This window comes from Oncorhynchus mykiss, chromosome 24 (genome assembly GCF_013265735.2).
Source record: "Oncorhynchus mykiss isolate Arlee chromosome 24, USDA_OmykA_1.1, whole genome shotgun sequence".
Taxonomy (NCBI): Eukaryota; Metazoa; Chordata; class Actinopteri; order Salmoniformes; family Salmonidae; genus Oncorhynchus; species Oncorhynchus mykiss.
Genome location: NC_048588.1, coordinates 10,119,322 through 10,141,630, shown reverse-complemented (window position 1 = coordinate 10,141,630; position 22,309 = coordinate 10,119,322). Strand labels below are relative to the sequence as shown.

The following is a 22,309-nucleotide window of genomic DNA, read 5'->3' as shown; positions in this document are numbered from 1 at the left end:
GGTGATGCTTATCAATAGGATGTACCAGCAATATAACAGTAAAAAAATATACACTGCTCAAAAAAATAAAGGGAACACTAAAATAACATCCTAGATCTGAATGAAAATCTACTTTTTTCTTTACATAGTTGAATGTGCTGACAACAAAATCACACAAATGATCAATGGAAATCAAATTGATCAACCCATGGAGGTCTGGATTTGGAGTCACACTCAAAATTAAAGCGAAAAACCACACTACAGGCTGATCCAACTTTGATGTAATGTCCTTAAAACAAGTCAAAATGAGGCTCAGTAGTGTGTGTGGCCTCCACCTGCCTGTATGACCTCCCTACAACGCCTGGGCATGCTCCTGATGAGGTGGTGGATGGTCTCCTGAGGGATCTCCTCCCAGACCCTGACTAAAGCATCCGCCAACTCCTGGACAGTCTGTGGTGCAACGTGGCGTTGGTGGATGGAGCGAGACATGATGTCCCAGATGTGCTCAATTGGATTCAGGTCTGAGGAACGGGCGGGCCAGTCCATAGCATCAATGCCTTCCTCTTGCAGGAACTGCTGACACACTCCAGCCACATGAGGTCTTGCATTAGGAGGAACCCAGGGCCAACCGCACCAGCATATGGTCTCACAAGGGGTCTGAGGATCTCATCTCTGTACCTAATGGCAGTCAGGCTACCTCTGGCGAGGACATGGAGGGCTGTGCGGCCCCCAAAAGAAATGCCACCCCACACCATGACTGACCCACCGCCAAACCGGTCATGCTGGAGGATGTTGCAGGCAACAGAATGTTCTCCACGGCTTCTCCAGACGGTCACGTCTTTCACATGTGCTCAGTGTGAACCTGCTTTCATCTGTGAAGAGCACAGGGCGCCAGTGGCGAATTTGCCAATCTTGGTGTTCTCTGGCAAATGCCAAACGTCCTGCACGGTGTTGGGCTGTAAGCTCAACCCCCACCTGTGGACGTCGGGCCCTCATACCACCCTCATGGAGTCTGTTTCTGACCGTTTGAGCAGACACATGCACATTTGTGGCCTACTGGAGGTCATTTTGCAGGGCTCTGGCAGTGCTCCTCCTTGCACAAAGGCGGAAGTAGCGGTCCTGCTGCTGGGTTGTTGCCCTCCTACGGCCTCCTCCACATCTCCTGATGTACTGGCCTGTCTCCTGGTAGCGCCTCCATGCTCTGGACACTACGCTGACAGACACAGCAAACCTTGCCACAGCTCACATTGATGTACCATCCTGGATGAGCTGCACTACCTGAGCAACTTGTGTGGGTTGTAGACTCCGTCTCATGCTACCACTAGAGTGAAAGCACCGCCAGCATTCAAAAGTGACCAAAACATCAGCCAGGAAGCATAGGAACTGAGAAGTGGTCTTTGGTCACCACCTGCAGAACCACTCCTTTATTGGGGGTGTCTTGCTAATTGCCTATAATTTCCACCTGTTGTCTATCCCATTTGCACAACAGCATGTGAAATGTATTGTCAATCAGTGTTGCTTCCTAAGTGGATAGTTTGATTTCACAGAAGTGTGATTGACTTGGAGTTACATTGTGTTGTTTAAGTGTTCCCTTTATTTTTTTGAGCAGTGTATATATTTTGGATTATGACTGCGTGTAGGCGTTGACTTCATGGACATGGCCAGTGAAGTCTTACAGCCTGAGGGGGACGACATGGCCAGGACTTCCTGGAACATGCGACGCATCATCGCCATGTACCAGGAAACCTTCACCGTCATTGAGAAGGTCTATATGAAAGTGTTTACTCATGTACAATATGTTAGGGATTGATAGTGGACAAGTAGGCAAATGCATTCTCTCTCTTTTCCACCATCCCCTTTCTTGTAGTGTCTGAAGCCTGTGGTTGTGGCAGTGAAGGGAGCTTGTGCTGTAGGTGAGCTTTGGGGGTGTATTACTGATTTGCTTGTGACCGTTAAGTCTTGCAAAAGCTTTCATATATTATTCATTCTTTCCAAATGTGATTCTCTTCTCCCGTGAAAGTGTTCTGCAATAAAACTGTAACGGCTTGTCATGCTATAACGTGTGTTCCGTTAGGAGTGGATCTGATCTCTCAGGATGCCTGGTTTCAGGTGAAGGTAAGTGGGCTTAAATATCCCCAATGATCAACTCCGTGAGGACCAGGGGACATCTAAAGGCCTGTACAGACTACGTCGGATGCATCCTTTTACGATTATCACGTCACACTGCGATGTAACCAAATTAAAGTCTTTGTATCAAATTGGCCAGATTGAACAATTTGCTTCAGTTCTGTCTTCATTCTGCGATTGGCTTGCGAGGCTATGTCAGCCGACATCAACTGCAGCTGTGTATTTAATCTGCACATGTGCCTGCAGCGCAAGCTTAACTATGCTTATGTGCAGAATTTAGTAGGTGTCTTAGAAATAGTTTTCACATACAAACTGTATATGTCCGAACTCTGAATCAAATACGCTTCCCCAAAATAACAATGTCACTGTGGTAGAATGCTTATTTTGATTGGCGATTTTGAGCATTTATCAAAATCCCATCAGTTAACCTGATTTCAAATGTCATGTAAACCAGATTATTAGTGAAATCGCTCTTCTTGCACAGCATGTAAATGTTTAGATCCAACTATTATATTCATCTGGCTATTCACTATGGTATTATTGGGTGCACACTCAGTGTTCCTATTGGTCAATCACCACGATCAGCAACATCAGCAACTCTACATGATAAAGGCAAAACAAATCTGACACTGCCAGAACTTTGTCGGACTGCACCAGTGGATGCTGCTGAGGGAGGACGGCTCATAATGGCCGGAATGAGGTGAACGGAATAGTATCAAAAATGTTTTTGTGTGTTTGATTCCATTCACTCCATTTCAGCCATTATTTTGAGCAGTCCTCCCCTCAGCAGCCTCCGCTTGAACCGCACGTAGTGGTACTTAATTGGCAGACCTAGACTCTGTCACACCGAACGAGCCGAGACGTCCAACAATCGTTTACGACCTAAAAATTTGCCCAAGACGTGGACAGTTTGTCTGGGACTGCAAAATCGCTGCATAAAAGTGCTAAAATCGCACCGTCTACAATGGTCCACACTGGTAGCTGCTTTCATGTGTTTTCTGTAGCAGCCCCCAGGGGAACTCTCATAGTAAAGGATAGGCAGAATGATGAGAAATGTACATGTGCGTTCTGCATTGTATCTCTGAGTGATGTGAAAGGTCTGCCTCTCTTACAGGAAGTGGATATTGGCCTAGCAGCTGACGTTGGCACTCTGCAGCGCCTACCTAAAGTCATTGGACGACAAATCTGACATGTAAAAAAAAAATTGAATGAATTATTCACTGAAACAAGAGTTCATTCAGTCTCTCTTTCCTTCGGTCTTCAGGCAACGTGGAACATGAGCATGCTGCAGACGGAGGATGTCATGAAGTCAGCTGTGGCCGCCATGGAGAAGAAAAGTCCTAAAACAATAGCTTTCTCCAGGCTCTGAAGCTGAGCTGCAGAAAGAGGCCGGAGTTCAACTTTTCTTAGCCGATGGAAAGTCGGGGGGAGAAGGGGAATGGATGGAGGGGTGGTGTAGAAAGTTAAAGGAATTCCTTTATCTACTTAACCGGAGTCAAATGAACTAGTGTTACCATTGTTATGTCTCTGCGTCCAGTATAATGGAAGTTAGATGTAGTTTGGGGTGTTGGCGCTAGATTTCCAGTCTTTGCGCTAAGCTAGTTAGCGTTGGCTCGCGTAGATACCTCATAACTTCCTTCATACTGGACGGAGAGACATGCAAATGGTATCCACGAGTTCATCTGACTCTGGGCAGTTTGATAAAGGGCCATTGCCAAAATTCTCAATTATCAATTTAAACAAATGTAAAAATGCTCTCTTGCCTCCTGACTGCATATGTTTGTGTGTTGGTGCCTTTTTGTCTGTATGAATCACCCAAAGCAGAGCTGTCTGTAAAGATGTGTTGTTGTCCTCTCTTGCTGGCTCTGCATGCAGGATTCAGGTTGGATACTCTACCAACCACCCTTCACACTCTTGCAAATGTACATAAATGATTGCATCATAAAAATAGAAATGAACTGAGCCAAAGTGCCCTGTTTCTACATGTTAAGTGTTTGTGCTGAGTTTTAGGCGTTGAGCATACAATTCAAAACCTAAATATGAAACTTAAGCATCTTTCACCAAGCCAATGCTCATAGCGTCGCGTTCCAGTTTGGACCACTGCCACCGTTGGAGGAGATACGCCTATTGCCCAGACTCACTTGCCGCGTCTTCATTATGCTCAATTGCCAACTTGTTGACTATACATACGCACAGTGGGCATCAGGGGAGCCCTGGGTGGATTACAAACTTTGGTCACGCCTTAAAAGCAGAAATTATCCTTGCATTGAGACTGCAAGGTGCTCTGACCATAGTGTAGACCTATATCAGTAGGTCAGAGGTCGTAGTTGGAGGCTTGAAGATGCTTCTGTCTCCCAGCCGTTGTATCATCCTTCTTCTCCTTGTCAACTCCGTCTATTCTGGTACGTTAACGATTCATAATGACCTGAGCATTTAAATGTTTTTTTTAACTTTAATGATCAAATTCATGAGATGGCAGAGGGGTAGGTTGAGGGACCCTTGTTTCTAGGAAACCATACACAACATTTATAATTTGAACAAATATTTAGGGAGAGGTAATTTCATGAAGAAACCACATGGAACAAGTGGGGTTTTAAAAAACGGTTTTTCACCAAGTTAAAGTATTGTGTTAGAGGTTTCATGATGCTTGTATTGAAACAAAAGTTGAACATTTTAAGATTGTTTATACATCAGTTGTGGTCTCTTAAAGCTTCAATATTAGGTCCTAAACCTAGCATGAAAGTGCATCCTTGTATCTCTGGGCTAATATACACTTTGGTCAAATATAATTTTAATGAATAGGCCTATAGTTTTAAATATTGAGGTGAATCCATAAAATTGTCGTGTTCACAGAAACGAAATTGGCTGATGTATAGGCTATAATTAGATAATTATGCAAAGTGCTACTTAGAAATTGAGCCGCTTCTATATCTGGAAAAGTTTATTCTGTTTCTGACTACATGGTTTATTATTAATTTAAGTATGTATTGAATTATAATAATACTCGTGAAAATTAACATGGGATTGGCTGTCGAATATGAATTAGACCGATAAGAGGGTGGCAGAGGGTTATACCTTATGAGCAAAAGCGATGTGCTGAGGCCATCGGAATTAATACAACATTGTATCCAATCCTAAAAAGATGCGTGACACGTTGGGACAGGAATTTCTGTAGAACGAAATGTGAAAGATAATTGTAGTAATTGTTATGGAGTGGAATATGTGCACATTCTGATTTTCAAGTTTTAGGAGGCTCTCGTGGTTTGACCAACAACTACGCGCGTAATTTAGCTCTATATGCGTCTTTACGCGCAACTACACACGATTGATCTAATCGTATTATCTCTATCTTTGCCCGTCCTCTGTCCCTCTCGTCTTTTGCAGTGGTGTAAAGTACTTAAGTAAAAATACTTTAAAGTACTACTTAAGTAGTTTTGAGGGGTGTCTATACTTTACTATTTATATTTTTGACAACTTTCCTTTTACTTCACTACATTCCTAAAGAAAATACTGTACTTTATACTCCATACATTTTCCCTGACAACCCAAAGAACTCATTACATTTTGAATGCTTAGCAGGACAGGAAAAGTGTGAAATTCACGCGCTTATCAAGAGAACACGTGGTCATCAGTACTGTCTACGGCCTGAAGGACTCACTAAACACAAATGCATCTTTTGTAAATAATGTCTCAGTGTTGGAGTCTGCCCCTGGCTATCCGTACATTTTAAAAACAAGAACATGGCACCGTCCGATTTAGCTTAATATAAGAAATTTGAAATGATTTATACTTTTACTTTTGATATTTAAGAATAGTTTACCAATTAAATGTACTTTTGATACTTAAGTATATTTTAACAATTAAATTGACTTTTGATACTTAAGTATATTTAAAACCAAATGCTTTTAAACTTTTACTCAAGTAGTATTTTACTGGGTGACTTTTACTTGAGTAACTTTCTATTAAGGTATCTAAACTTGACTCAAGTATGACAATTGTGTACTTTTTCCACCACTGGTCTTTTGATATGTCATATCACATTTTATATTTCATAGGACGAGTTCTGAGGAAGATTAAGGAGCGCGTGCGTAAAATTCAGTATGAAAAAGCGAAGAAGAATGTGCTGATGAGCGCAGTCAACGGGCATAAACCCATATGCGAAGTGAGAGACGGGAAAATTCACCAACCCCTGGACCACTTCGACAGTCAAAACGATGAAACCTTTCCTCAGGTGACCATCGAAACATGCACCGACAGTGAGGTCCCAAAGTATTTGTACAGTGACATATTTTTTCTTGTTTTGGCTCTGTTCTCCAGCACTTTAGATTTTAAATGGTACAAAGACTATGAGGTCAACGTGCAGACTGTCAGCTTTCATTTGAGGGTATTTTCATCCATAGGGTGACAGCACTTTTTGTACATAGCCCCCCCCCCCCCCCCCCCACCACATTTTAGGGAACCAAAAGTATTAGGACACATTCACTTATATGTGTATTTAAATATTCAAAAGTGTAGTATTTGGTGTCATTCCTAGCATGCAATGACTACAGCTTGTGACTAGAAACTTGTTGAATGCATTTGCAGTTTGTTTTGTTGTTCTCTTATTCACTCGCTTCCTCTCACCCTCTCTCTCTCTCTCTCAGAGGTTTTTAGTGAATGAAGCCTATTGGGAGCGTCCTCATGGCCCAGTGTTCCTGTTCATCGGAGGGGAGGGCCCCATCTCTGAATTCGATGTGCTGGCAGGTAAACACAAATCTCCCCCGTCACGCTCTTTTAAGTAATATGAAAAGAAAGTGGAAATGCATTGACACGATAAGTTAGGCTTACATAGGTGTTATGAATATGATACTTTTATTTAGTTACAAGTCAATGCCTGTTCTTTGGTTTTTGTCTTGTTGATACCTCTACCAACTCTTAACCTCCCCCTTTTTCTCCCCTGCTCCTGCTTTGTGTGTATCTGTAGGCCACCACGTGGACATGGCTGAGGAGCACGGGGCCCTGCTTGTGGCCCTGGAGCATCGTTTCTACGGCGAGAGCATCAACAAAGACGGCCTGGAGACTGAGAACCTGGGAGACCTGTCCAGCCAGCAGGCGTGAGTACTGGTGGGAGGAGGGAGTCAATGTGATGACGTTGAATCAATGTGGAAAACTGATTGGATTTTCAAAAAGTCATCAATGTGAGGGAATTTAGCATTTTCTTTCACCCACCTTTGAACCTAAATCCAATGGCATGGTACATTTTTTGGGGGATTTCATGTTGAATTCACATTAGTTGACAACTCAACCAAATGTAAATGCTGAGCGCTTTTGAGTGTGCTTGAATTGGGCAGAGATTAAATTTCATTTTCTCTGCCATCTCTTGGTTTCCAGTCTCGCCGACATCGCAGAATTCCATCAATACATCAGCGATCGCTTTGACCTCTCCGACAAAAATACCTGGATCAGCTTCGGAGGTTCCTATGCTGGGGCCTTGTCTGCCTGGCTCAGGGGAAAGGTCTTTATTTATACTTAGGACTGGACAGCAGTGTTACATGGTAATAATAGTAAATCATGTTCTCTGTTCCTGCTCTTCCAGTTCCCCCACCTGGTCTACGGTGCTGTGGCCTCCTCCGCTCCTGTCAAAGCCAAACTGGACTATTCCGCCTTCAACAAAGTAAATATCTCATCATTAGTACTACTTGTAGTAGTAGTATTGGTACCAGTAGTAATAATAGTAATAGTAGTAGTAGTAGACATACTAGTAACTGTTAGTAGCATGGTAGATGTGATGTTCAGCTGTACAGACAAACGGTGGAAACAAACCGTGGTGTTGCTCTCTTCTAGGTGGTGGGTCTAAGTCTTGCAGACGAGGACGTTGGAGGTTCAGCTAAGGTTTGAGAACATTTACAGAAGATGTGGGCGCTTGAAATCATGTGTTGAAGTGTCTGACTGTATGAGTCTTCTGCTGTGTGATTTGACTCTCTCTGTCTCCTTGTTACTGTCTCTCTCTCTCTCTCCGCTGTCTCTCCACCCCCCTCTTTCTCGCTCTCTCGTTCAGTGTCTGGGGGACATCTGGGAGGCCTTCGCTGCCGTGGAGGCCGCCCTGTTTGCGGGGAACGCTACTGAGGTTGGGAAGGACTTTGGGTGCTGTGAGACTCCTGAGGATCTGGAGGACCAGATTGAGCTGATGCAGAGCCTGGCTGACATCGTCATGGGAACTGTGGCGTACAACGAGGAGGGGGGCATCCTGACTATTGAGGAGCTCTGTGACATCATGACCAATGAGACAGAGACCTTCTATTCGGAGACTGAGGCCTACGAACGGCTGATCAAACTGGTGCAGGTATTAGGTGTATTGTACATATTCAAACACACGCACACACAAATGTATGCACACACACACATATACACACACACACACACATTCACCCCCCCCCCCCCCCCCCCCACACACACACACACACACACACAGCCTCACACACACACACACACACACACAGCCCCCCCCCACACACACACACGCACAGCCCCACACACACATACACACACACACGCACAGCCCCACAGTGACAATTCTTTGATTAACCAGCAGAGGGCTGTATTGAGCTACAGTTGTGCATCCCCATGCCTTGACTGATGCAGAACAGTCAGAACACTGTTACTGTGTTTGTGTGCATGCATATTTATGTGTGTGCGTTTATTAGATAGACCGTGCCACTGGCGAGGAGCCCTGTCTGGATGTGTCCCACAAGCAGACCATCAAGGACTTGAGTGACACCAATCTGGACTCTGCCTACAATGGAGAGAGACAGTGGTACTACCAGACCTGCACCGAGTTCGGCTTCTGTGAGTAACACTCCACCACACAACACCGTCAGTCCTAGAGGAGAAACAGTGAGGTCCGAAATTATTCATGCCTTTTGATAAAGATGAACAATAATGACCACATAAAATAAATAATTCAGTATATTGTATGCAAAAAAATATGGGAAATTATATTATTTTATACTAAAACAATTGCTCAGAGAAAGAGATTTTGTTTACCAAGTAATGCATTTTTTTCTCTAGAAGGTAGGGGTCTAAATGATTCACACCCCTAAAAATTCTTCTAAATAAACTAGTCAAGTGTTTAGTATTTGGTCGCATATCCCTAGCACGCAGTGCCTACATCAAGCTTGTGACTCTACAAACTTGTTGGATGTATTTTCAGTTCGTTCTGGTTGTTTCAGATTATTTTGTGCCCTATAGAAATGAATGGTAAATAATATATTGTGTCATTTTGGAGTCACTTTATTATAAATAAGCATAGATAATAAGAATGTTTCTAAACACATCTACAGTAATGTGGATGCTACCATGATTAGGGATAATTCTGAATGAATCGTGAATAATGATGATTGAGAACGTTACAGAGGGTCAAAGATCATACCCCCAAGTCATGCTAACCTCCCCTGTTATTGGGAGCATCCACATTACTGTAGAAGCATTACGCTACACTCGCATTAACATCTGCTAACCATGTGTATGTGACCAATAAAATATTATTTGATATGGGACCAAATACTATTAGTGTAAAATAATATCATTTCCCCATATTTTTTGTAGCATAGCTCAGTATTTGAATAATTTATTGCTCATCTTTATCAAGGATGTCAATCATTTTGAACCCCACTACATTTACCAAGCTCAAGTCCTCTAGTATAACCGAGGTAGATGCTTCAGTCAGGGAGTTGACTGCTCACGGCACTGGAGGGTAAAGAAAAACAGGTCCTGAGTTCATTTCCCCCTAAGCAGCACATGAACACCAGCTGTACAAAGCTCCCACTCTTCAGTACAGTATCACTCATTATATGATCAGTATTACTATATGCCCACAGCCACTCAGCTGTATCTTACATTACAGAAATAGAACTACCGACCATCATTCAACAGGAATTCATTGTATTTCTATGGCTTACCTCCTCATTGTTTGGTTGTGACAGTCCAGACATGTGAGGACACCAGCTGTCCCTTCTCCCGCATGCTGACCCTGCAGGCTCAGACCGACTTGTGTCCTGAGGTGTTCAACATCCCCCAGCACAGTCTGCCCGGACACATCGCCTTCACCAACAAGTACTATGGAGGAGACCACCCCGACACCGACAGGGTGCTCTATGTCAACGGTGAGCAGAGACTTCACAGATAGATACAGTAGATAAGGGATACCTTGTCAGCTGCACAACTGAATTAATTCAGCTGAAATGTGTCTTCAGTATTTAAACCCAACCCCCCTGAATCAGATTTTTCCCACCTTGCTGGATCTGGGATTCGAACAAGCAACCTTTCGGTTACTTGCCCAACAGATAGATAGATAGATGGATGGATGGATGGATGAGGTTGGAGGTTTAATACCTGACCTCTCATTACATCATAGTGTAATTTAAACCCACTGGCAGTGAATCAATGTACTGTGTCTATGTGAGTGATTGTGTGACATCAGAGGGGGTTAGTGGGAGGAGATATAGGAGGACAGGCTCAATGTAATGGCTGGAATGGCATCAATGGAACAGGATCAAAAACATCAAGCGTATGGAAGCCACAATGAGCCCACCCTCCTATAGCTCCTCCCACCAGCCTCCTCTGTGTGACAGTCAGTATATGACCTGTCCCTCTGGTCTGTGACCTGTGACCTCTGTCAGGTGACATTGACCCCTGGCACGAGCTCAGCGTCCTGGAAGAGGACTTGGACAAGGAGGACAAAGACATGACCATCCTCATCGAGGGCACCGCCCACTGTGCCGACATGAACCCCGATGGGGTCGCAGACCGCCCCGCCCTGAAGCAGGCACGCAAGGTACGGCACACGGCAGGCTAGACAACACTAAGTTGATGTAACTGAGAGAGACACTGACTGTGAGCTTTGGCGGCACATGAAGAGTAATGTATGCTTCAGAACTGTACAGTGTGTCTCAATTGAACACTTTGGGCCGGTTTCCCAAAAACAAAAAAGCATGGTCAATGGTCAATAGCTTTTTAGTCGAGGACTAATCTTAATCTGTGTCCAGGAAACTGCCCCATAGTCTATATTATTTGAAAACTTCTCTTCCCCTCATCCTGATCTGTCTTTTGTCTCTGTTTGTCAGGCCATTGAGAGGAAGGTTGCCAAGTGGCTGAAGGAAGCTGCCTGGAAGCTCGTGGGCTGATGGACCCAAGGCAGGTCACCTGATCATCTGACTGTCATGACCATCACTCAGCCCATCAAACTGATCTGACCTGGTTGTACTGCGGTGACCCCTCCTCCTCTTCCTATAGCTCCGTGCTCATATTACACATGTACCATTACTATAACCACAACTATGGCCCCTACAGCAAATCATTTTATGTGTGTGTGTGCATGTGCTTGTTTGTGCGTGGCAAACTTTGGGCAGTGAATCACATGGTCCTGTTTCCTGAGCCCATCTTTTCATGTTTATTCCCATGATGATCACATGACCATTGGGTCAGGTCCTCTAAGGTTATTTTGGTGGTTTTTCTAACGTTTTTCTAGTGTTTTTCTTCAGTTTTTCTAGTGTGCTTGAATTCACTCCAGTATATAAGTTTCAGGGCAAGTGGGGCAGAGCCCCACGTGTTTTGAGCCCCACATTTTTAGCAAAAATAAATAAATAATCATTTGTATTTGTATTTTTTTGGACTTATTCTTTTTTTTATTTTGGCGTTAATACGTGTTATATATCAGTTTGCTAACAATATAAACAAATATATAAATGATTGAGTTAATAACGCAGCACACAAACATGGTCACTATTTTGTTTTCTTGAGGAAGGCAGCTCCAAAATGCAGGTGTTTCAGCCTAGCTCAGTGCTTTCTGTGGTGGTGTGGCAAGCCAGAATCAAATACAGAGCGTTGCGCTGCGATTGGCTCAGTGTTCTGTCACTCCTGAGGACACTGCGTCACTGCCAAGTCTAAGGGTAGACCTGACGTCATCATGATTGAACCTTTTTTTTCTGAGTTCCCAGGTGTCTTGAAAGCACCATAAATCCAGAGAATGCCAGACTGACGACAAAGTTTGATGCCATAATTTGCCCGCGAAGGACCGCAGTGCCACCTTCCTGTTCAAGTGAGCACAACAAGATGAGTCCAAACATGTATTGTATGCTGCTGCATAAAGGATGTAATATACCAGGGAGATATGTTACTGTAGCTAAGAAAGTAATACTAAGTGTATGTTGTGTAGTAAGCTGTTAGTAGCTCATGTCCCTCACCCTAATCATTTGGTCTATTTTCACCTCTTAATTTTACATACTGTTCTGACTTGGTGGTGCACATGTAGCCTATAACCTGTTTTTGAGAAATGTAAGCATAGAATATTATAAGCGCTTCCATGTCTGCTTATACGCCCCCTTTATTTATCCTATAGTTCTGACTTGGTGTACACTGTAAAGGAGAACACTGTAATGTTCTGAATTCTGTCGCTGTACAATTTCAAATGCAGATCAAATAGTTATATTTTTAAATGTAAATAGTTTAAATTGAACTTTTATTTAACTAGGCAAGTCAGTTAAGAACAAATTCTTAGTTACAATGACTGCCCCTGCCAAACCTGGATGATGCTGGGAAAATTGTGCGCCGCCCTATGGGACTCCCAGTCACGGCCGGATGTCATACAGCCTGGATTTGAACCAGGGACTGTAGTGACACCTCTTGTACTAAGATGCAGTGCCTTAGACCGCTGCGCCACTCGGGAGCCCGAATTTGACTACGTCCGTTCTATCTCACTCATTAATGTCTTAATCGAAATTACGGATTGCTTCTTATCCGCTTGTTGTCCCCTTATGGGGCGGCAGGTAGCCTAGTGATTAGAGCGTTGGACTAGTAACCGAAAGGTTGCAAGATCGAATCCCCGAGCTGACAAGCTTGTGTTGATCTTTTCAAATCAAATCAAATATTTGTCACGTGCCAAATATACAGGTTTAGACATTATTGTGAAATGCTTACTTACAAGCCCTTAACCGACAATGCAGTTCAAGAAATATAGTTCTTCTTCTCACAATATTTACTAAACAAACTAAAGTAAAAATATAAATCAAAATAAATCAAATGAACACAATAAAATAACATAACAATAATGAGGCTATACACAGGGGGTACCAGTACCGAGTCAATATGCGGGTGTATGGGTTAGTCGAGGAAATTTGTAATGTGATAATAAACAGCGAGTGGCAGCAGTGTAAAAACAAAGGGGGGGGGGGGGGGGGGGTCTTATGGCTTGGGGGTAGAAACTGTTAAAGAGCCTTTTGGTCTTAGACTTGGCGCTCCTGTACCACTTGCTGTGCGGTAGCAGAGAGAACAGTCTACGACTTGGGTGACTGGAGTCTTTGACCATTTTTTTGGCCTTCCTCTGACACCGCCTAGTATATAGGTCTTGGATGGCTGGAAGCTTGGCCCAGTGCACACTACCGTCTGAAGCGCCTTACTGTCAGATGCGGAGCAGTTGCCATACCAGGCGGTGATGCAATCGGTCAGGATGCTCTCGATGGTGCAGCTGTATAACTTTTTGAGGATCTGGGGACCCATGACAAATCTTTTCAGTCTCCTGAGGGGGAAAAGGTGTTGTCGTGCCCTCTTCACAACTGTCTTGGTGTGTTTGGACCATGATAGTTCGTTGATGATGTGGGCACCAAGGAACTTGAAACTCTCAACCCGCTCCACTTCAGCCCGTCGATGTTCAATGGGGCCTGTTCAGCTCTCCTTTTCCATAGTCCACGATCAACTCCTGTGTCTTGCTCACATTTAGGGAGAGGTTGTTGTCCACCACACCACACTGCCAGGTCTCTGACCTCCTCCTATAGGCTGTCTCATCTTTGTCTGTGATCAGGTCTACCACTGTTGTGTCGTTAGCAAAGTTAATGATGGTGTTGGAGTCGTGCTTGGCCACGCAGTCATGGGTGAACAGGGAGTACAGGAGGGGACTAAGCACGCACCAATGAGGGGGCCCAGTGTTGAGGATCAGCGTGGTAGATGTGTTCTTGCCTACCCTTACTACCTAGGAGTTAATTTTGTTTAATCCTGTGAGCTTGAAAATGATCATCAGTTTGCTGATAATCTGGTGTCTGATTTCTGTGGATTGCGGGATTTTGTCTTTGACTAAAATTCATTTAAAATTCATTTCAACCCAAAAACAGTTGTTAGCATTTTGTTTGTTAGTCCAGTTACTACAATCCCAGAAAAATGTGCATGTCAGCAGTCGAGTTGTCGAGATGGTGTGCTTCCAGTACAGAGCAAAAGCTGTGGTGATTATAAATTACATTCAAATGGCGAAATACTCTTAAGATAGTTTTGAGTAAAATATCCCTTTTTTAATTGTTTTAATCTTTACTCTCAGCAGGGGGCGCTAATGCCATACACATATACCCAGTCAATGGCAAATATCCAGCAAATAAAACCACTATTGTGTTTGAGTTTGTTTACATGTTTGTGTGGTCTTCATGAATACATTGACGTAAACAATGTGCCTGTATATGTTGAGATATTTAGCACCATGTGGGTCTTTGTGTGTGATTCATTATTTTGCACTGTGGGTGAGTGGGTATCTGATCTGTAAGTGTGTGTCATGTGTGCATCCAAAAGAGTGTGTGTGTGTATGTATGTATGTATGTGTCATTTTTTGTCTACATCATTGTGTGTGTGTGTGTGTGTGTTACGAGAGAGGTCTAGCAAGAGCCAGTTGTCCCAAGGCCATCTGTTTCCCTGTGGGGTGGAGGTGGTGGAGGGGTGTTGATGGTCCTGCTGCTCAGGCCTGCCCCTCGCTGATTGATGATCTCCACTCCCCCGGATTCGACCAGGTCACGACCTCCCACCACTGACCACCCTACAGAGAGAGCTCAAACACACACGCACCCATGCACACAACTCCTATATTTGTTTATACACTACAGTTTATTTTCTAGTTTACCGGGACACACACACATAATAACACACACACACAATGTATTATACTTCCATGCACACAGTACCCACCCACATGGACCCTCTCAATGTGAACACATACAGTGTGGCTTCGATTCACTCACACACACACACACACCATTTCCCTTGTGCTTGTCTCTCTGGTGGATGTTTGAATTATAGTTGTGTGGAATGATAAGGTCTTAACTACTTCATGGTTTGGAACTGCAGTGAGTACAGTACATACAGTGAGTGCATACAGTGAGTACAGTACATACAGTGAGTACAGTACACACAGTGAGTACAGTACATACAGTGAGTACAGTACACACAGTGAGTACAATACATACAGTGAGTACAGTACACACAGTGAGTACAGTACATACAGTGAGTACAGTACACACAGTGAGTACAGTACATACAGTGAGTACAGTACACACAGTGAGTACAGTACACACAGTGAGTACAGTACACACAGTGAGTACAGTACACACAGTGAGTACAGTACACACAGTGAGTACATACAAGGACTATTTGGCATGCATATATTCTTATTCGAATGAAAGGCACACATATGTTATCCAACACTGGACCAGAGAGAGAGAGAGATGATCACGTATTTCCCACAGATCAGAACTGGACCAGAGAGAGAGAGAGAGATGATCACGTATTTCCCACAGATCAGAACTGGACCAGAGAGAGAGAGAGAGATGATCACGTATTTCCCACAGATCAGAACTGGACCAGAGAGAGAGAGAGAGATGATCACGTATTTCCCACAGATCAGAACTGGACCAGAGAGAGAGAGAGAGAGATGATCACGTATTTCCCACAGATCAGAACTGGACCAGAGAGAGAGAGAGATGATCACGTATTTCCCACAGATCAGAACTGGACCAGAGAGAGAGAGAGATGATCACGTATTTCCCACAGATCAGAGACCCACAAAGTATTTGAAAACATATCAAACATTGATAAACTTCCATATCTGTTAGGCGAAATACTGCCCTGTGCAGTAAAGGGCAAGAAAAGGACAATCAGGAGCACATTATAAATACAACCTGTTTATTTATCTGTTCATACTTAAACTACTTGCACATTGTTTCGAGACTATACATAGCCAATAATATAACATTTTAAATATATCCTTTTAAAACTTTAGTGAGTAATTTTGACTAATGTTTCCCTTGTTTATTTCCCTTTGGTTTATTGTCTATTCCATTTGCTTTGGCAATGTAAAGAGAGAGAGAGAGAGAGAGACCAACCTTCTGAGCTACTTGTACATATTAACATTACTATATCACATTTTATACAGTGCCTTGCGAAATTATTCGGCCCCCTTGAACTTTGCGATCTTTTGCCACATTTCAGGCTTCAAACATAAAGATATAAAACTGTATTTTTTTGTGAAGAATCAACAACAAGTGGGACACAATCATGAAGTGGAACGACATTTATTGGATATTTCAAACTTTTTTAACAAATCAAAAACTGAAAAATTGGGCGTGCAAAATTATTCAGCCCCCTTAAGTTAATACTTTGTAGCGCCACCTTTTGCTGCGATTACAGCTGTAAGTCGCTTGGGGTATGTCTCTATCAGTTTTGCACATCGAGAGACTGAAATTTTTTCCCATTCCTCCTTGCAAAACAGCTCGAGCTCAGTGAGGTTGGATGGAGAGCATTTGTGAACAGCAGTTTTCAGTTCTTTCCACAGATTCTCGATTGGATTCAGGTCTGGACTTTGACTTGGCCATTCTAACACCTGGATATGTTTATTTTTGAACCATTCCATTGTAGATTTTGCTTTATGTTTTGGATCATTGTCTTGTTGGAAGACAAATCTCCGTCCCAGTCTCAGGTCTTTTGCAGACTCTATCAGATTTTCTTCCAGAATGGTCCTGTATTTGGCTCCATCCATCTTCCCATCAATTTTAACCATCTTCCCTGTCCCTGCTGAAGAAAAGCAGGCCCAAACCATGATGCTGCCACCACCATGTTTGACAGTGGGGATGGTGTGTTCAGCTGTGTTGCTTTTACGCCAAACATAACGTTTTGCATTGTTGCCAAAAAGTTCAATTTTGGTTTCATCTGACCAGAGCACCTTCTTCCACATGTTTGGTGTGTCTCCCAGGTGGCTTGTGGCAAACTTTAAACGACACTTTTTATGGATATCTTTAAGAAATGGCTTTCTTCTTGCCACCCCTCCATAAAGGCCAGATTTGTGCAATATACGACTGATTGTTGTCCTATGGACAGAGTCTCCCACCTCAGCTGTAGATCTCTGCAGTTCATCCAGAGTGATCATGGGCCCCTTGGCTGCATCTCTGATCAGTCTTCTCCTTGTATGAGCTGAAAGTTTAGAGGGACGGCCAGGTCTTGGTAGATTTGCAGTGGTCTGATACTCCTTCCATTTCAATATTATCGCTTGCACAGTGCTCCTTGGGATGTTTAAAGCTTGGGAAATCTTTTTGTATCCAAATCCGGCTTTAAACTTCTTCACAACAGTATCTCGGACCTGCCTGGTGTGATCCTTGTTCTTCATGATGCTCTCTGCGCTTTTAACGGACCTCTGAGACTATCACAGTGCAGGTGCATTTACACGGAGACTTGATTACACACAGGTGGATTGTATTTATCATCATTAGTCATTTAGGTCAACATTGGATCATTCAGAGATCCTCACTGAACTTCTGGAGAGAGTTTGCTGCACTGAAAGTAAAGGGGCTGAATAATTTTGCACGCCCAATTTTTCAGTTTTTGATTTGTTAAAAAAGTTTGAAATATCCAATAAATGTCGTTCCACTTCATGATTGTGTCCCACTTGTTGTTGATTCTTCACAAAAAAATACAGTTTTATATCTTTATGTTTGAAGCCTGAAATGTGTCAAAAGGTCACAAAGTTCAAGGGGGCCGAATACTTTCGCAAGGCACTGTACATCTATAGTAATATAGGCCTACACCAAATATGATAACACTGTGCTTTTAGGCCTCTGACCAACAAACCCCATATCTGTTACGTTATGTATTTACTATGCACACCGACATACACACACAAACGCAATCAGCAAGCACTGACAGAGCGACAGGGAATGCTTTTTCTCTCTCTCTCCCTCTCTCATTCCCTCCCTCCTCTCATGTCCTCTCCCTCCTCTCCTGTCCTCTCCCTCCCTCTCTCCTGTCCTCTCCCTCCCTCTCTCCTGTCCTCTCTCTCCCCCTCACATGTCCTCTCCCTCCTCTCCTGTCCTCTCCCTCCCTCCTCTCCTGTCCTCTCCCTCCCTCTCTCCTGTCCTCTCTCTCCCCCTCACATGTCCTCTCCCTCCTCTCATGTCCTCTCCCTCCTCTCCTGTCCTCTCCCTCCCCCTCGCCTGTCCTCTCCCTCTCCTGTCCTCTCCCTCCCCCTCTCCTGTCCTCCCCCTCCCCCTCTCCTGTCCTCCCCCTCCCTCCTCTCCTGTCCTCTCCCTCCCTCCTTCCTCTCCTGTCCTCTCCCTCCCTCCTCTCCTCTCCCTCCCCCTCGCCTGTCCTCTCCCTCCCCCTCGCCTGTCCTCTCCCTCCCCTCGCCTGTTCTCTCCCTCCCCCTCGCCTGTCCTCTCCCTCCCCCTCGCCTGTCCTCTCCCTCCCTCCTCTCCTCTCCTGTCCCCCCCTCGCCTGTCCTCTCCCTCCCCCTCGCCTGTTCTCTCCCTCCCCCTCGCCTGTCCTCTCCCTCCCCCTCGCCTGTTCTCTTGATCAATGAGTAAGTTCCAGAGCCACTACTATTAATCAGAGCCTATCGGCTATCTGTCTCCCACAACAACCAATCACAGCAGCCCGACAGCTGGCCCATGACAAATGGAGCTGGGGGAGGGGGGGGGGCACTTTATCTGATCTTAGTCAGGTCACAGCACATCTGCGCTTACAGTTGATTCAAGATGATGATTGAAAAAGCACACAATAATATACACACAAGTGCATAGACAAGTGCACGCTCAGCCACCTTTAAGAGCGCGCACAACCACACACATGCACACGCATGCATGCACGCATTTGGACACAAACAAAGGGACACAGCACACACATTAACTCACATACATTTAGTGCTGCATAAAATAATATCTGTGTATGTAGCCGTAAAGGGACGTTTGCTAGTTTGCATTCCACTGCATCCTCTAGTGCTGTACTTGAAAAATGAATCTGTCACTTGAGGAAGAACTGATCAATGATTCCATGTTCAGCTTGTCTGTTGTTAGGGGTAAACAAACCATGTTCTGTTTCCATGCTGACAGTTCTGAAAACATTCTCAAACAAACACAGATAGACAGCCCCCCCCCCCCCCCCCCCCCACACACACACATACATATATACAAATGTATACACACACACTCCCTTCTTGGCCTATGGGCTCCCTAATGCACAGGAGGGCCAATGAGGAGAGCACTCTCTAATTGACTCTGCTTTGTGTACAGATGTGTTCCTGTTCTCGTGACTGTCTGTGTTGTTACTGAACCTCCAGTCTCCACTGCACCGTAGAACTACACAATGGCTGTTTCCTGATCATATCTCCTGAAGTGTACACACGTTCACTACTTCTCACAAATCTAAAGACATTGGATTGGTCGAGGCATGGGTTAGAGGGAGGTTTCGCCATATTTCTATATACCAGTCATTTTCTTTCAAATCAGTGGAGGAATGTGAACAAGTGCACACTTTGGGAGGAAGAAGAGAGGTGTCCCACTGTCAATGGAACCAACAGTCACTCTTGTAACGGGGCTAAGCACAACTGTAAACAGTATGATCAACCTGCTGGTTCTGCTATGGCCTCCGTCCTCAAACCTGAGCCTCGATCAAAACAAATAAATGTTTCCTTTGCATCATGACCCATCGCCCAAGATCCATTCAGATATGATTGTTAAGCTCAGATGGCATCTCTTGACATTACTTACATTTCTAGCCTGGGTTATCATGGCTCTGGGAGATCTTAATGTGTGACGCAGACCAGGTTCCCGTCAGATTTATGGACCTCTTGACTTCCCTTCTTTCCTTTGCCCCTCTCTTTCTTCTCCCCACATCTGTCCATCTATCATCCCCATGGCCAATGGAAGAGAATTAATCCCTCCATCCCATACCTCACTATCCTGGACAGATGAGAATGTGGAGGAGGGGAGAGAGAGGAGAGGCTTGGATTAGCTTTCATAATATTTCTCCAACATTGAGGGGGAAAACGAGTCAAATTACACATAATATATGCAGGGTTATCGTTCACTTCTCTTAAAGTGGTCGCTTCTTTGATAATAACAGGTGTGTGTTGGTGTGTGCAGGCCACGGACTATAGCACAATGTGTGATGGCGTGATGTGAGTGTGTTTGTGTATGCATGTGTGTGTTTTGTACATGTGTGTCCTGGGTATTTGAAACATGTAGATGCACAGTACTTCCAAGGTGCATTGAATTACCTCAATGCAAGATTGTTTCACTTCATACCAAACAAATTACATTCTCAACGCTTTGTCTCATGACCTGGACATAAAAAAAAATGTAAAAAAACATTTAGACAACAGCACACATCCATATAACAACGTAACAACATACAGTATCTGATGCAACACTGTTTAAGCAGCCAGACACACACAGACACACAAACACCCGGAATTCAATACGAAATTCAATAACCTCAAGACAATCAATTAGTTAATGAGGACATTTAATTACTGCAGTACTGGAAGGTGTCTTTTCATGTAATTGTTTGGGGGAAGGACAGAGCAAAAAAAGGATATGAAACCTTTAACCAATAGTCAAGGCGCTGTATTGGCCAGTTCTCATCTCTTCCATCCTCACTCCCCCTCCTCCCACCTCACCCAAGGCCCAGCCTCCTTCCCCAGCCTTCCCCGAGCAATGACAGGTAGATTAAAGGGCGTGATAGATGTCCCTCTCTCTATCTCCCTCTCTCCATCTCCTCCCTCCCTCGCTCGCTCTCCCTCCATCTATCACTGGACCTGCTGTAATTGCGGCTGCGTCGAGCTGGCACTGCAAGCCTCCATCCATCTCCTTAATAACAAACAGTCATGGAAACGGATGGGGCTCCAGCCCAGACTTAATCTCCATCTATAAGGAGAGTGGAGGAGGGAGGGAGAGAGAGAGAGAGGGAACTAGGGAGAGAAACGGGGGGAGAAAATGAGATAATGGCGAAAGGCAGTGATGACTTCTCCAAACGAAGAGAAACATAAAATGATGGAGGGATGGAGAGGAGAGTAGGGCTTGAGTGGGAGAGAGAGGGGTTATGTGTAGTGAATGAAGTACAGTGTCAAACCAGGTGGAGACAGAAATGCAGACAGGCTGAGAGAGAAAAGGTTCACAGACAACACTGTACTGTAAGAACATGGTGATGAGAGAGAGAGAGAGGGAGAGGGAGAGAGAGAGGGAGAGAGAGAGAGAGAGAGAGGGGGGAGAGCTAGAGAGAGAGGGAGAGAGAGAGGGAGAGAGAGGGAGAGAGAGAGAGAGAGAGAGAGAGAGAGAGAGGGAGAGAGAGAGAGAGAATTTATGTCCATGCGGCCAGACAGCCCAGAAACCGGAGAGGCACACGCTCATAAAAAAGCACTCTGCCCCTCCCCTCCGTGCTTTTACCCCTCTCTCTCCCACCTCTTACCCCCTTCTCCCCTTTGGAGAGTGCCGCTCCTTGACTGGCGGGTCACCCCATTCAGATGTTCCCTCTGGACCGTGGGTAACCCAGGGTCAAGGCAACCATATTCCCTTTATGGCGGAGTCAACCGTGTCAACTAGCCTGGGTGGCCAAGGTTACCAAACCAAGGGCAACCGGTGGTGTTTATCCCATTGGCTCTCTCTTCCACAGGCAACCAAAAAATCTGATCTCATCATGAAGAGCCACAGTGGCTCGTGGGTCTGCGTACTGGGTCTGCAAACGGCTCTTAAATGCAAGTTAAACTAAATGCATGCTCTTCAACCGATCGCTGCCCGCAACTGCCCGCCCGTCTAGCGCCACTACTTTGAACGGTTCTGACTTAGAATATGTGGACAACTACAAATACCTAGATAAACTCTCCTTCCAGACTCACATTAAGCATCTCCAATCCAAAATTAAATCAAGAACCTGCTTCCTATTTCGCAAACAAAGCATCCTTCACTCATGCTGCCAAACATGCCCTCGTAAAACTGACTATCCTACCGATCCTCGACTTTAGTGATGCCATTTACAAAATAGCCTCCAACACTCTACTCAGCAAATTGGATGTAGTCTATCACAGTGCCAACCGTTTTGTCACCAAAGCCCCTTATACTACCCACCACTGCGACCTGTATGTTCTCGTTGACTG

The 22,309-nt window shown here is 44.5% G+C and overlaps 1 protein-coding gene across 1 annotated transcript; it reads left to right on the top strand.

Moving 5' to 3' along the window:
• The first annotated feature begins 1,636 nt into the window (after positions 1 to 1,636).
• Positions 1,637 to 11,739, top strand: LOC110503316 (serine protease 16). Its single transcript, XM_036961067.1, has 15 exons — positions 1,637 to 1,744; positions 1,847 to 1,892; positions 2,054 to 2,094; positions 3,371 to 3,443; positions 6,162 to 6,337; positions 6,750 to 6,849; positions 7,070 to 7,199; positions 7,477 to 7,600; positions 7,682 to 7,759; positions 7,930 to 7,977; positions 8,144 to 8,428; positions 8,790 to 8,931; positions 10,068 to 10,247; positions 10,764 to 10,918; positions 11,208 to 11,739. The coding sequence occupies exons 1-15, from the start codon at positions 1,637 to 1,639 to the stop codon at positions 11,265 to 11,267; spliced, it is 1,746 nt and encodes a 581-aa protein (XP_036816962.1). The 3' UTR covers positions 11,268 to 11,739.
• The last annotated feature ends 10,570 nt before the right edge of the window (positions 11,740 to 22,309 follow it).